General features: G+C 38.9%; 1 protein-coding gene across 1 annotated transcript in view; it reads left to right on the top strand.

Moving 5' to 3' along the window:
- The window catches only part of HECW2 (HECT, C2 and WW domain containing E3 ubiquitin protein ligase 2), a 222534-nt gene that overhangs the window by 123581 nt on the left and 84324 nt on the right, over positions 1–14629 (top strand). The window contains exon 13 of the mRNA XM_040971908.1: positions 8204–8389. Within this exon, the coding sequence (XP_040827842.1) occupies positions 8204–8389 (186 nt within the window). The remainder of the gene's footprint in view (positions 1–8203; positions 8390–14629) is intronic.

Here is a 14629-nt window from a genome sequence, read left to right as displayed (position 1 = left end):
AATGATCCTGATTGATGTAGTCACACTAAGAGAGAATGTAGCTAGTGTTTCCTGAGCACATGCTGTGTCCAAACCCTGTGTTAAGCTCTATGTGTTGTAATTCATCTCATCTAACATGTTTAAGGTTGCCAGGCTTCTATAGCCAAGTTACCTTAACTGGGAGGCTTAGATGCTACAGAACTTTATATTTCACAGTTCTGCAGGCTGGAAAGTCCAAGATCAAAGTATTGGCATATTTGATATCTGGGTCTACTTGTTGGTTACAGGTAACACCTTGTTGCTTCATACTCACAGCATGGAAGGATCAGGGAATCTCTCTCAGGTCTCTCTGATAAAAGCACTAATTCTAGGAGATGAAAGCAGAGCCCGTGTGACCTATTCACTTCTTGTGTCACCTCCTTGCCCTGTTCCTCCTGATGCTATCACATTGGTGCCGTAATGTCAGCATGAATTTAGGGAGATGCACAGTGTCAGAGCATGGCAGGATGATTTTTCCCACAAGTGTCTGAGGGCACAAGGAGTGACTTGCTAAATCTTTTACCTAAGAGCATTGATTAGACATGGAACAATTTAGAAGGAGATAGACATTGGCTGTGGAAGTCCAACTGAATGTAATCCATCTATCATGGTATATACTGAGCCTGGACCAGGAGCCAGGGAAGCAGAGAAAAAGGATCCCAGAGTTAGCAAAATTTGGTAGAGAAGAAATACCGAAGATAAGTGATAGCAATATGTAAATAATAAACAGCAGCTTCTAAATAACAAGACACTTAGAACGAGGAGCTTTTGTTAAAAGAATGAAAGGGGAAATGTTGAATTTAACAGAATAATTTATACACTTCTTGAAAAATAAAGATTGTAGAGAAAAGTGAAGTTAACATAGCCCTGTTTCCAGGCATGTCGGAGAGGTGATTAGTATGTACATGTTAATTGATGGTAGTCTATTTCCATTTTATTTCATTAGCTTTGCTTTGTAAAAGTGAGCATCTCTCTGCCTTGACTCATTATCTTGTAGGCTGCAGATTTAGCTTGTAACAGGGAAGATTTGGGAAGAGGTCAAACAAGATGACATGCTAGCTATCCTCACCTATCAAGCAAGAGGTCTAGACTTAGCAATAGTTTGTTGATTCTGTATTATGTACTAGACACTAAGTTGCAAGGATAGAAAAGGTGATAACAACGCAAGTCCCTGAAATGCCAGACTTGACACCATGCTGTAATGCCATGGGCAGAGTTGTGAGTTCAGTACTACCAGGTTCTAGAAGGCACATCACTGAAGTGAATGGTTCCTCTGAAGTGAGGCACCTGGAAGGAGAGGAAGTTCTTTGAAGGGCCCAGAGAATTGGGTATTTTAGAACTTTTGACCAAGGACAGTATGTAAAAAAAGTAGACCAGGTTGTGTTCCAACAAAACTGTCTAAACATACAGCAAGGTCTAGACTACCCACAAAGCAATAAACCAAGCCCTGCTTTGTATTTACCATTTTCCACAGCATGAACCGGTTGAAAGCTGCTCAGGACATTACCTACAAGACTGGCTTCTCTATTTAGGCTGCCTTGTTAGGTACTAATTCCTCTTCAGTGCAGTATTAGGCTGTATAACCAGTCATTCGGTTGTGATATAAGGCGGTGGTTTTGAAATTGGGTAGATTTAAAGATAAGAGGATGATATTTGTCCCTGTAAGATTCTGATTTATTAGTCTAGAGTGGGTCTCAGGATCTATGTTTTCTTTCAAGCCTCTGACATAATTCTGATGCAATTAGAGGATCTTGTAACTTGGGATTTCCTAGTGTACCGAGGTGTTAAACAGCTTTACTATCTTTGTCATAACCATAACTCATGTGGTCTTTTGACAACTAAGTCTTTCAACTGTCTGGAAATACTGTGAAGCCATTTACTCATTTTTCTTGTTTATTTTTTTCTCCTCATGTCATTGTTGTTTTCCCCTTTACTTGGGCATGATTTTAAAATTTCTTTTGCCAGCAGCCCAATTTGATTGAAATATGCTTTCTGAAGCATTTTAATTTTTTTCTTTTTCTGCTTGTACTGCATGTGTTTGTTACTTTCCAAAGCAATGATCCTTACTGTGCATCTCTGCAATTCTATACTGTGTAAGCTCTGTCTAGAAAGACTTATTTCTCTGAAATATATATATATGTACATATATATATTTCACAAATATATATATGACAGAAAATAAAGTACCTGTGCCTTTCTTACTAAAGGTCTTAAGGTATGAATGAGTGGAGATATGTCAGACAGTTTTTTTTTGTGGACATTTCTATAGTTTTTTCTTTTTCCTAAATTAGCAGAAACAAACAAAACACTTCATTTGATCTCTTTTTTCATGTATTCTTTTTGTTTAGTTTCCTTTCTTGAATTTTTTATGACTGTAACTGCTTAATAGATTTCTTGTTCTGAATGAAAATGTTCAATGCCTAAAAGTGGCATTTTAATTGAACACCTGTCCTAATTCCTTTTTAATTGATATGAAGACATCAATTTGCATTTTAAAATACTCATGGAAATAAGTATCATGTCAACATAGTTTACATAATAGCTGTTGAAAAGAATAAAGTTACAGCTATCATTTTAAAGGAAAATTGAAGAAACAAAATTTTCAGGGTTCCTGCACCCTGGGATATATGTATATGCACTGTGGTTGCTTTCAGATAGAGTTTACTGCCCTCTGCTGGTTATGATCATATTTTTTTCCAAAATCATCTTCATAAAGGATTTCTCTTAAAGATTTATTTTTATTATTTTTTTATTGTAAAGGTGGATATACAGAGAGGAGAGACAGAGAGGAAGATCCTCCGTCCGATGATTCTCCTGTTAACTCTAACTTTAGTACTTAACCTTTATAGTCGGTATACCTGATTGATACATGCATAAATACATCTTATATAGAATTATAAATTAGGACCTGAATAATTTTCCCCACCTGTATCTCCAGTAATTATTATTCTGGTTTTTAATGAGCTCCAGAAATACATTCACTTTATTATCTCACCTTGTTAATTTCTATTGAAGAAAAGAATTACTCCAAAGTCTTTAAGTCTAGTTTTACATATGAAGAACTGTTGTTATTGCAAACCAGGGAATTGATAGTTTATAGTTAGCTTTGTTAGTAAGTTTATATTTCTATCCAGTTACTCTTTAGTTCAATGAAGACTGTGTAAAATCTTTATAATTAAAAATATTATGAACGCATATTATATAAAACAGGAATGTTTCCGTATTCTAGTAAATATTGTAAGCAAATCATGTCACTTAACTTTGTTTATAATAAATTTTGTTGCAATTAATTTTGTATGCGAGTGTCCAAACCTTCTCCTATGTGAAAATAAGTAGTTCCTATAGATATAAGAATGCTGTTTCCAACTCCAAGTTCCTAATGCCTATGTAAGATGAAGGCTTTCTGAAATATGGAAGCTAGATTCGATTTATTGGCAATATGTTGTGTTATTGAAAAGAATAGAATTAGTTCAAATTAAAACTGAGTCACCTGTTACATGTTTTTGTTTCATGTTATAGCATGAAACAAAAAGCTTACAGAAAAGGATTGTTACTTGGATTGCAGTTAGTTGATCACAACTGAGTATTTATATAGCATTTTTTGTTCTGCTACTAAACAGTAATAATTCCTCTCAACTTCTCTCGGTATTTTTCACTTCTAAATGCTCGTACACTTTAACCAAACAAAACACACTTAAGTGCTCAGGAGTTTTAGCAAAATTCCACTCGAGAAATCCAGTTGATCATTTACTCAGCTATTCTGTGTTTATTCCCTTAAGTCAAGAAACAGCAAAAGTGAGCCTAGGACAGGGAGTTTTGCAGAAAAGAAGACATAGTTAAAGTGGAGTATCAAATCACATCAAAGGAAAGCCAAGCCGTGCGTGTCTGGTACAGGTCATTTTAAAGGACCTCTTCTGCTGTTAGCAACTGCCGCCCACCTTATCTGCTTTGAATCCACATGCAAGATCTTTCCAGGTGAAATCACTTGTTTCATTTCTTTCATGATACTATATTTTGAAATAGGCACTATTTCCTCCTTCCCAATCTACTTTCTTTTTAGGTAAAAGAGAGAAGTATACAGAGATGCATTTATGTTACCTTTTTTCCTTAAAGAAGCAAGCACAGAAACATCTACACCTAACTAGAACATGAAACCCCACAGGAAGAAAGTAGATGCCTCGTCTCTGTGTCTGTGTTTTTCAGGATTTATTTATTTTAAGTTGAAAAGCAGAGATATAGAGAGAGGAAGAGAAACGGAACCATCTGCTGGCTTACTCTCTAAATGGCCATAACAGCCAGAGATAGGCAGGTCCTAAAGCCGGAAGCCAGGATCTTCTTCTGGGTCTCCTTCATGGGTGCAGGGGCCCAAGGCCTTGGGCCACCCTCCCCTGCTTTCCCAAGCCACTGGCAGGAAGGAGCTGGATCAGAAGAGCAGCCAGGACTTGAAGCAGTGCCTGTATGGGATGCCAGCACCACAGCCAGAGATTAGGGTGCTGTACCAGCACACTGGCCCCACAGATGCCTCTTCTCCTTATCGTTGTCCATGTGAACTTCAATGAAGGACAAATATTTTCTGTCTGATCCCATCTGGTTGATATTTTGTGACACCTTGGGTCCTTTGCACCCTTGGCTCTACAGCCTTCTGTGTTTCAGTGTTTGCATTGTCATCGTGGGCTTTGTTTTCCCATCTCTGCCTGCAGCAATCCTCTTCCGTCTGACTCCACCTGTAATTTTCCTTTGCCTCCTTTGCAGTGGTCAGAATTCGCTCATCTCTTTGTCCTTAGGTTTTAACCCAGGACTTAGCACATAATTAATGAAAGATGAGACCCTTCTTAAGTTAATATAAGTGGGATGCTGGCCCAAAATCTTCAAAAAATGAAAGTAAAACAAAAGCAGCTAGTTTTACTACTGTTATTATTACTATAACTTATGTCGCTATGATTTATGTAATAGTAATGCCCTATATTCCCCCGCATATTTATAGTGATTTTTAACCTCTTCAAAGCACATTTACACCCCTTGTTCCATTGAATTTAAATCTTCATGCCAATTTAGAAAATGGGGGCAATTATTACCCCATTTTACAATTGAGCAAATTGAAGCATATTGGTGAAACTGTTTGTTTTTGTCTATGAGTGACAAAGCTCTGAGTATATCCCACTGAGGCTTCATGTGACCTAGCATATATACTTTCTAAATTCTCACTTTTTAATCTACCAGTCGTGATATCCTTTACTCATGAATATCTATTGCATATGTACATGCTATAGTAGATGCTGATAGATAGCTGGTATTTGGATAAGTATACACTCTTTTTTTTTTTTTTTTTTTTTTTTTAAAGATTTATTTTTATTATTTTTTCATTGGAAAGGCGGATATACAGAGAGGAGAGACAGAGAGGAAGATCTTCCGTCCGATGATTCACTCCCCAAGTGAGCGCAACGGGCCGATACTATGCCGATCCGAAGCCAGGAGCCTCTTCCGGGTCTCCCACGCGGGTGCAGGGTCCCAAAGCTTTGGGCTGTCCTCGACTGCTTTCCCAGGCCACAGGCAGGGAGCTGGAAGGGAAGCGGGGCTGCCGGGATTAGAACCGGCGCCCATATGGGATCCCGGGCGTGCAATGCGAGGACCTTTAACCACTTGCGCCACCGCGCCGGGCTACACTCTTTTTAATAAATATATGTATGCTTGTCAAAAGTAGTTCCTTGAGAGAAATGTAGCTGTCTCAAGGGACACTTCTGTTGGCCTTCAGCATTGTGTACAGACCCTGGTAACCATATGAATGTTATTCAAACTAGCAAAGCAATGGTTCTTATGGTTGTTTGCCAGTTACTAATGAGAGAGATCTTTCTTGCAGCTCATTTGCTTTGGTAGCTATTTTTGACTAAGATCAATCAAACCGGGCACTGCATTATATGTCTCACTGAGAGAAGAGGAAGATGAAAGGACATAATTAATTATTAGACCAACCTTAAGATTCCTGTGCTTAAAAATCTGTCCAACCCCCGGGAGTTGTTTCAAGCCCGAGGCTGGGATGGGTTCCTCTACCCAGATGCCATTACTTCTTACCCTAATGAAGTTGTGCTTCTTTAGCAAGCCTACAGGGATTTCTGGTGCTCTAGATAAAGAATCATGTTGTGGACTATTTATTTATTTTAATGGAAGGGGAGGGAGCAGTGGTTGTGTGTTGGCAGTGGGCTCTGTACCACAACAGTTAATGGCGCGGATGATTCATCAGACAAAACTGTCCCACAACAATTTGTCCCCAAAGAAACTTATAGGAGTGTAAGACAGGAAAGCACATTGCCATTGCCAGCAAACTGGTGTGGTGTTAGGCCTGTCAGCTTGCAGTGGCTTCTGTGAAACTGTATCAGCAAGATGGAGCCAGATACAGAAAACAGACGCCTCACTGGCTGTATTTAAAACTCCAAGGCAAGGTCAGCCACAGGCTAAACCATTAGCTGAAGTTTGTGTCTGACAACCTCCAATTTCTTTTATTAGTCTCCCTCTCAGTTTTCATGGTATCACATTCTTACTCCCTCCTGCTTTCTAATTGCCAGAGCCCCTGCTCAGGCCTGCCTGTTTTGGCAGCAGTTTGTGTGTTCAACTACACAATAGCTCTCACAACCTTCAAAATGTCTCATTTAGACTGGCAGCCTGATGTGTTTTATCCTCAGCTATTAAAGAACTAAGATGAGAGGATGATTCAGTGTGGTCTTTCTCTTTCTTTTCTCTAAATGATGATGATGAATCAGTGAAAATAGCTTAGGTTATGCTTCAATCTCAGTGTCTTGAACTACCAACAGTTTACTTCTGATACCAAATTGGGATTTTAGGATTCCCCAATTCCTGAAATCATCCAGAGACCTGGCTGGGGAATGAATAGCATTTCAACAAACATTTCTAATTGTTGTGTTTGCTTTGCCAAAGGGGAAGGCCATGATAGAGGGACTTGTACTAGCTAGATAAATATTTTGAATTGGACATAAAACATCTGAAGAGAATTTGGAAAAAAAAATGGAACAATGTTGATTATCCTAATAGTCATGTATTTTTTATTCTAAATAACAAAATACCTGTTAACATTGAAATGATTTTCAAGAACTTTAGGGTTTTTTGAGTTTGCCTTGGGTTAACTTAGATCAGAATAAATAACAGAACTCATGAAGAAAAGCTTGAAGGCCTCCAGACACAGGATAAAATCCCAGATATATTAAAGATAGGAGGTATCCAAACTGCTCTGGTCTGTTTAAGAAGAATTGAATGCTGATATACACCATTCATAGCTGGCCAATTTCATGGATCTCATAAGGAAATAGCCTTTATTCCCTTTTCTACTGATAGGCATATGACACTGTACAGTGAGCATCTGTTGACTGACTCAATTTAGGACAACCCACAGCAAATAAGCAATGGCTCGGAGCGTTCTCTTGAGTTTGAAGAGATGAAGACTATAATTTTTCGACCAAATAATTACTTTCATAAGGTGGTATGGTGCAATTTTATTGAGCTTTAACCACATAAATTCTATGACACATATAGGGTGGAAAAAAGGAGAAGGAAAAGAGGAGATAACACAGTGCAGGTAATTCTGCCAAATATTGCAGTCACTGATCTCATGCCTTGCAGAAGGTGTGAGATGATAGCTTCAATCTGCAGTGATCTCAATTGACTATGACAGTAATAGCAGCTTGTCCCGTTGTGTGTCCCGCTAATATTAAAAATGTCAGTGATATTCTTCCATGCGGCTTGACCCCTGAATGCCAACAATGCTTACCCAGAGGTCAGTGATCTGGTCTAATCCTGCTGGGAGAGCTGGTTTTCTCATGGTTCACCATGAGGGGCATATTCATTTTCAACATGGTTTAATTTTGACTGTGTGTGTTCTGTCCCAAACCCACTCTAGGACCTAATGTCCCAAGTAGCATGACACACCACAGCATTTTTGATCTTTGGAAAACTAGACATCATGGTAAAGACCAGCCTTAGTTTTTATAGTGTTTGCACTTTATTTGTTCAAGATGCTTTGTCTGCTGTTTCCATTTGTGAGTGTAGAATTATGTTGAAGCCTCTAGATGCATCTTATGTAAGTAATCCTACTGAAAGGGTAGCTATGACCCCTGTGGTATTCATAATGTCTGTGTCACCAGCAGGTTAATGTTGGCTTTTTGATCCTTTTCTCCAGAGTGCCTACCGCATGTTTACAAACAACACGTGTTTGAAGCACATGATCACCAAAGTCCGGCGGGACACCCACCACTTTGAACGCTACCAGCATAACCGGGACCTTGTCGGATTCCTCAACATGTTTGCGAACAAACAGCTGGAGCTGCCAAGGGGCTGGGAAATGAAACATGATCATCAGGGCAAGGTAACACAGGAATTGCCACCAAGAGCTGCTTGATGAGTGATTACTGAGAATGGCTGACTGTGGTTTTGGCACTTGTTTCTCTCCTGGTCCTGGGGATGTCTGGATAAGCAGGTTGTTTGTTTAGGCAAGCCATTACACAACCACTCTGAAGCAGTGTGTGGAGTGAAAGGTTGTGAGACACATGCTTTTCCCCAAATGTTCTTGTGTCTGTCATCTCTTTGAGTATATTTTCTGCTGAGTATAGAAAAGTTATTTTGGCAATAACACTTTTTCTTTTCCTCATATGGCTTGTAGTATATATACTTGAATGGAAAGTTGAAACATTGTTTGAAAAGCATGGCTGGGCATCACTACACAAGCAATTACACCATTGGGATTTGGGGCTCAATAATGTTGTTGCAACACATCAAGCAAGATTTGCTGATTAATCTTTGATGAGCATTAGGTAACTGGGCCACACAGGCCAGAATAACCACATCTGTACCTCCTTTGGAGACAGATGAGCCGGAAAACCTGATGATAATCAAAAAGTTGCTGTATGAGTCAATCGGAAGGAGAAAGTTAGTATTTGCAAGAAGGTTTTTCTCCCCTAGGATTTTGTCTTATTTCATCCCTACTATACATTTCATCACCTCCTATATGAAATGACTAGTTTAAACTGTAAGTAGAAGATTCTCTGTGCAACTTGATAAGGCAGCACTGTAAATACCATTTATAGATATGGAGTGCCAGGTCCAGAATGAGCTAGTGACACAAATAGGCAGGGGCTGAGCCAAGCTGTGGCCCAGTCTGTTCAAGAGGCTATGCTCCAATGCACGGCATGGTGTTCTCTAGGTGGTAAGTAACCTGCTTTGTTTCATTAGCTAAACAGACAAATAAAAAACAAAACACACACAAAGAAACATTGGTCCATGTGGCTTGGGCAGTAGGAAAGATTAACATTATATGGTATCTTAAGGATTGAATAGTTCTTAGTCATTTGTGTAACAAATCCTTGGTGAACTCCTACAGAAACCAGATAATCCAGCTACATCATTGATCTGCCATTCTCCAGAAAAAGGCAAGTGACAGACCAATCAATAAAGACCTGGCCCACAAGAGATACTGGCATGACAGATGGTAGTTTAACTTGCTGTGATACAACTTTGGCCCTGAAAATCTTTTTAATAATCCTCTACCAGGTCTCCCACATGAGTGCAGGGCCATGCTTGACTGCTTTCCCAGGCCACAAGCAGGGAGCTGGATGGGAAGTGGGGCTGTTGGGATTAGAACTAGTATCCTTATGGGATCCTGGTGGGTTCAAGGGGAGGATTTTAGCTGCTAGGCCACCGTGCCAGACCCACCAAAGTTTTTTTTTTAAATCTATATACTCCAACTTATCTATTATCTTTTCTTTTTCTTTTTTAAAGATTTATTTTAATTATTTTTTTATTGGAAAGGTGGATATACAGAGAGGAGAGACAGAGAGGAAGATCTTCCGTCCAATGATTCACTCCCCAAGTGAGCGCAATGGCCAATGCTATGCCAATCCGAAGCCAGGAGCCTCTTCCGGGTCTCCCACGCAGGTGCAGGGTCCCAAAGCTTTGGGCCGTCCTCGACTGCTTTCCCGGGCCACAAGCAGGGAGCTGGAAGGGAAGCGGGGCTGCTGGGATAGAACCGGCGCCCATATGGGATCCCGGGTGTGCAAGGCGAGGACCTTAACCACTGCGCCACCGCGCCGGACCCTCTATTATCTTTTCATCTTTATTTTCAGTATTATACCAAGAAAATATTATGTAGCTCAAGGCTAGAGATGTAGTTCCATATTTTTCTAAAGTATTAAGTAGTTTTATCTCATTGATCCGCTTATGTCCATAAACAAATTTGAGTTAATTTCTTATGTGGTATAATGTCGGAACCAGTTTCATTTTTTTTATATGAATGTCCAATTATTTCAGCGCCATTTTAAAAAATGTCATTCTTTTCTGTTAAGTACCATTGGTTTTTTAAGAAACATAAATCAAAACTACAGTGAGCTACTGTTTCCCACTTCCATTACTGCCTGTACTTGAATAGAAAATGAAAACTACCAACTGTTGGCCAGAATTTATAGAAATTAAAGCGCTCAGATTTTACCGGTGGAAATATAAAATGGGGTAGCAACTATGGAAACAATTTGGGAGTGCCTCAAAAGATTAAATATGACACAGGATAAACCAGTTTTACTCCTAATTATACACCCACGAAAAACGAAGCATACCTCCATACCATAACATTATAAGCGCACTCATAGCAGCCATTTTATTCACGAGAGACCAGAGACACCACCCAAGTATGATTTGATGGAAAAATAAAGCATGATATATTGCTGCAATGGACTAATATAAAACAATGATACATAATACAATGCAAATGAACACTGAAAACGTTTGCTGAGAGGAACTAGTCGCAAAACATCATATGACATCATTCGGTTTATGTTGCATGTCCAGAGTAGACAAATATATAATGGCATAAGGTAGATTACTGTTTACCTGGGATTGGAATAGGAGAGGAACTGATTGTTAATGCATGTGGGATTTCCTTCTGGTTGGATAAAAGTGTTCTAACATTAGATTGTGGCAATGGCTTGTGCCTGTATTGAGAAACAACAGAACATGCGCTTCAAGCAAGTGAATTATATGTATCTGATTTACGTGTGTCAGTAAAGCTGGTGAAAATAAGTAAGTTGAATTAGGTCAAGATTCCCTTTTTAGCTCTAAATGCTAAAGTTTTCTGGTTTTTGGTCTCAAAGGGTAAGCAATATGTTTTTAAACTTGGTTTAACATCATATATGTAATTTGCTTTGTTGGGGGTTCTATAAAACAAAATACCAAGCAGACTGTGTGGCTTGTAAATAACAGAGGCTTATCTCTCATAGTTTTCACTTTGGGGAAATTCAGGAGCAAAGCATTAGCAGATTTGAATCACCCTTCAAAACTCCACATCCAAACACCATCACATTAGGGATTAGATTTCTCTTATGAAATTGGGGATGGAGGGACACATAGTTAACCTAAGTAGGTCATGCTTTTCTTCTTTTAATTATATTTGGAAAGGTCCGTAGTAGTATTCCTTTTAGTAGTACTTTGCTCTATTACTTGGCTTACTTAATTATTTTAATGTTAATGTTGATAATACTGATAAATAAAGCAAGTTTCATTTTGCCCATGATAGTCTTCTGAGACTTGGTGATCAACATCAGGGCACATCTGTTTGTTCAAAGACCTGGGATTTTCAGGCACCATTCAGTACACATTGCAGCTGACTTCATGTTGAAGTAAGCAAAGAAAATATACCAATATAAAAAAGAAAAATTCTGCTTGCTTCTTATAAAAGTTTTTTTTTATATCCCTTCTCCACACACAGGAATGTGAAGATCAAGTATAATTTGGCTTCTAGCTAACAATGTTGGTAAATATGCTTTATTATTTATACAGGCAATAAGTATCATTAGCATGGAAACTTGACTTTTAAAATGCTTTTTGGCTGGGTTTAATCATTAGTATATGCTCATGGGGATAACATTCACAAAAGAAAAATTGACTTTAATAGGGAAAACTATATGCTAGTTAACCTTGGAATTTTGTTTCGTTTTGTTTTTGGCGTTGTTATTTTGATGAATTTGAGAAAATCATGCTGAATTATGGTCAGGATTCCCAGATCAGTTACTACTGCTATGACCTCCTTGAGCTTCGGCTTTCTTTAGAATGAGGGTTAGTAACATATCATGTCCAGCTCTTTGGACATTGGGAGGGTTGCCTCACCCTTGAAAACTGGAGCAGTATTTGTTATCAAATTATAGGGAGATTAAAAATGAAAGAAAACCATAACTTTTATTATCACAACTCATTCAGTAATTAACTTGTTATCTTTCTTATGTAGTAGAAAGTAAAAGCCATACACCTGTAAACCTATGGGCATTTGTAGTTTGAGGATAGCAAGGAGAGGTGCTATCAAAATGCAGCAAAGCAGAGTGGATCCCACAACACAGTGGGAAGAGTGGGAAGACTGCGGTTGCCCTGATTGCTACCCTGATGAAAATATTGACTAGCTACGTCATAGTAGCAATCCATATAGAAGTCACTAAAGTGTTTTGTCATGAAAAAGATAAAGGAGAAAAATGGTTCATGGATGAATCCTCTCTCATGGAAAGAATATTCAGTAGGATTAATGTCAGTGTCCCATTCTTCCTCACCGGGAACTACTGGTCTCACTTAACTGGGGCTCCAACTGACTTCCTCACAGAAGGGTTTGGTTTTCATCACTCTTGTCTTTGTTTTGCATGTTGTTCCTGGGCACTGCAGGATGTTTGCCTTGGCCTCAATCCAGAATGTTCTCTCTCCCTCTACCCTGCATGTGGTGACTGTGATGTCTTGGCTAGGCTTGTACTGCAGTTGCAGCAGTGATCCTCCTATTCTGGAGATTGAATTCTTCATCACTGCTACATGAAAGTAAGTTTTAAAAACATCCTTGAAAGACAATTTGGATCTGGACTTGCAATCAGATCCACATATTTGTGTGGACTCATACGCTGCCTGCATGAGGCCACCAAGCACTCCTCCCCACAGACATTGTCGCTGAACCCTAGTGCTTCTGCTGTGGGTTGTGAAGGGATGTGTGTCACAGCACTGCAATAGGTTACACAGGTTCCGGGCACAATGACTTCTTCCTGCAATGTGAGACCTGGATATTTTTCATCGCAAACTTAATATTTTAACTAAGCCTTCTGTGATGGGTGAGATTTGAGAAAAAAAGAGATTGTAGAGGAGAAAAACTAGAACTAGGAAAGCATAATACCTAAGTGAAAGTGTAGAAAGGGAAAGTACTGGAAGAGACTGGCTCCTATGAAGAAATTGTGGGTGAATTTCAGGAGCTTCTTACTAATCGAATGAAATCAGTGAAAGTTGCATCATGGAGGATTCAGGATTAACAGGAGTAATGCTGCAGAATAGCATAGCTAAGGAGAGAAACATATGAAACCTTTTATTTCCCAAATTTGTAAAAAGGGCTAATTTGTTCTGCTTTTTAAGGGACTACTTGTGTTTTTAATTTCCTTCTCAGATTTTAAATATAGAATTTTGTGTTTTCTTTCCTCTTTCCTCTGTACTCTTAAATAATATTCAGTGGTTTTCCAAAATTACTCCTTTTGGAACTAAATTGAAACTCTAGGAAATGTCAGACATTGTAAGTAACATAGCATAAGTGTCATGTTTTTAAAAATGAAATGTGAAACACCTCGTCAGGGTCACTGTGGCCACCTGTGAGGTGGGTGCTGGTTTTGTGATCCTGGGGGTGGGGGACCTGGCGGGCTCTGCTTTCCTGGACCTGGTCTTTGGACCTGTTTGTGAGTGAAAAAGGCAGAGCAGTGGAGGCAGACCCTAATGCAAGTGGCAGCCCATTTGGTACCATAGCAGAGGAAGGAGAACAGAGCAAACTAGACAACTACCCCAGCAAACTGAAGGGAAAAATCTGGATGAATGGAGACTTGAGGTCAGCTACAGGAGACTAATACGTCCAAATACCACCAGAAGACATGTAAAGACCTGGAGACCGATTAATACACTACTAAATGAACAGTGGGTTATAGAGGAAATCAAAAGGGAAATTCAAAAATTGCTTGAAACAAATGAAGGCGTCAAAACAATATTTCAAACTTATGGGACACAATCAAAGCAGTATTAAGAGGAAAGTTCATCTCAATCAATGCTTCTGTTAAATTAGGAAAGCACCAAGTAAATGAGCTGTCCATACATTTGAAGGAGCTAGAGGCTACAGATAGATGGGTTTTGTTTTTAAATCCAGTCTATTAATCTATGACATTTGATTAATGGGTTTAAGTGCTTTACGTTCAGGGTTAATATAAATAGGTGGCAACTTGGTCCTGTCATTTTAGCAATGGGTTGTTTATTGTTTGATTTAGTCTTTTGTTATTTTGCTTGGAGGTCTGGAAGAGGCATTTTCTCTGAGCTTTTCTTTGCTGTGGAGGGATTTTATTTCCTTTTCAAATATGAAGGAAAACTTTGCTGAGTGTGTTATTCTGGGCTGACAATTTTTTGCTTATAGAATCTGGAATATGTCACTCCGTTATTTTTGTCCTGTAGAGTTTCCTGCTTGGCATTCCTCTATCGGTCAATTGATTTTTTCATGAGCATACATAAGGATCTTTTCCTTATGTGCAACAAAGATCAGCAGAAACTATATCTCATGGATTTTGATGTT

The sequence above is a fragment of the Ochotona curzoniae genome, unplaced genomic scaffold (assembly GCF_017591425.1).
Source record: "Ochotona curzoniae isolate NIBS_2020 unplaced genomic scaffold, NIBS_Ocur_1.0 contig_2210, whole genome shotgun sequence".
NCBI lineage: Eukaryota > Metazoa > Chordata > Mammalia > Lagomorpha > Ochotonidae > Ochotona > Ochotona curzoniae.
This window is presented reverse-complemented; position numbering and strand designations above follow the sequence as displayed.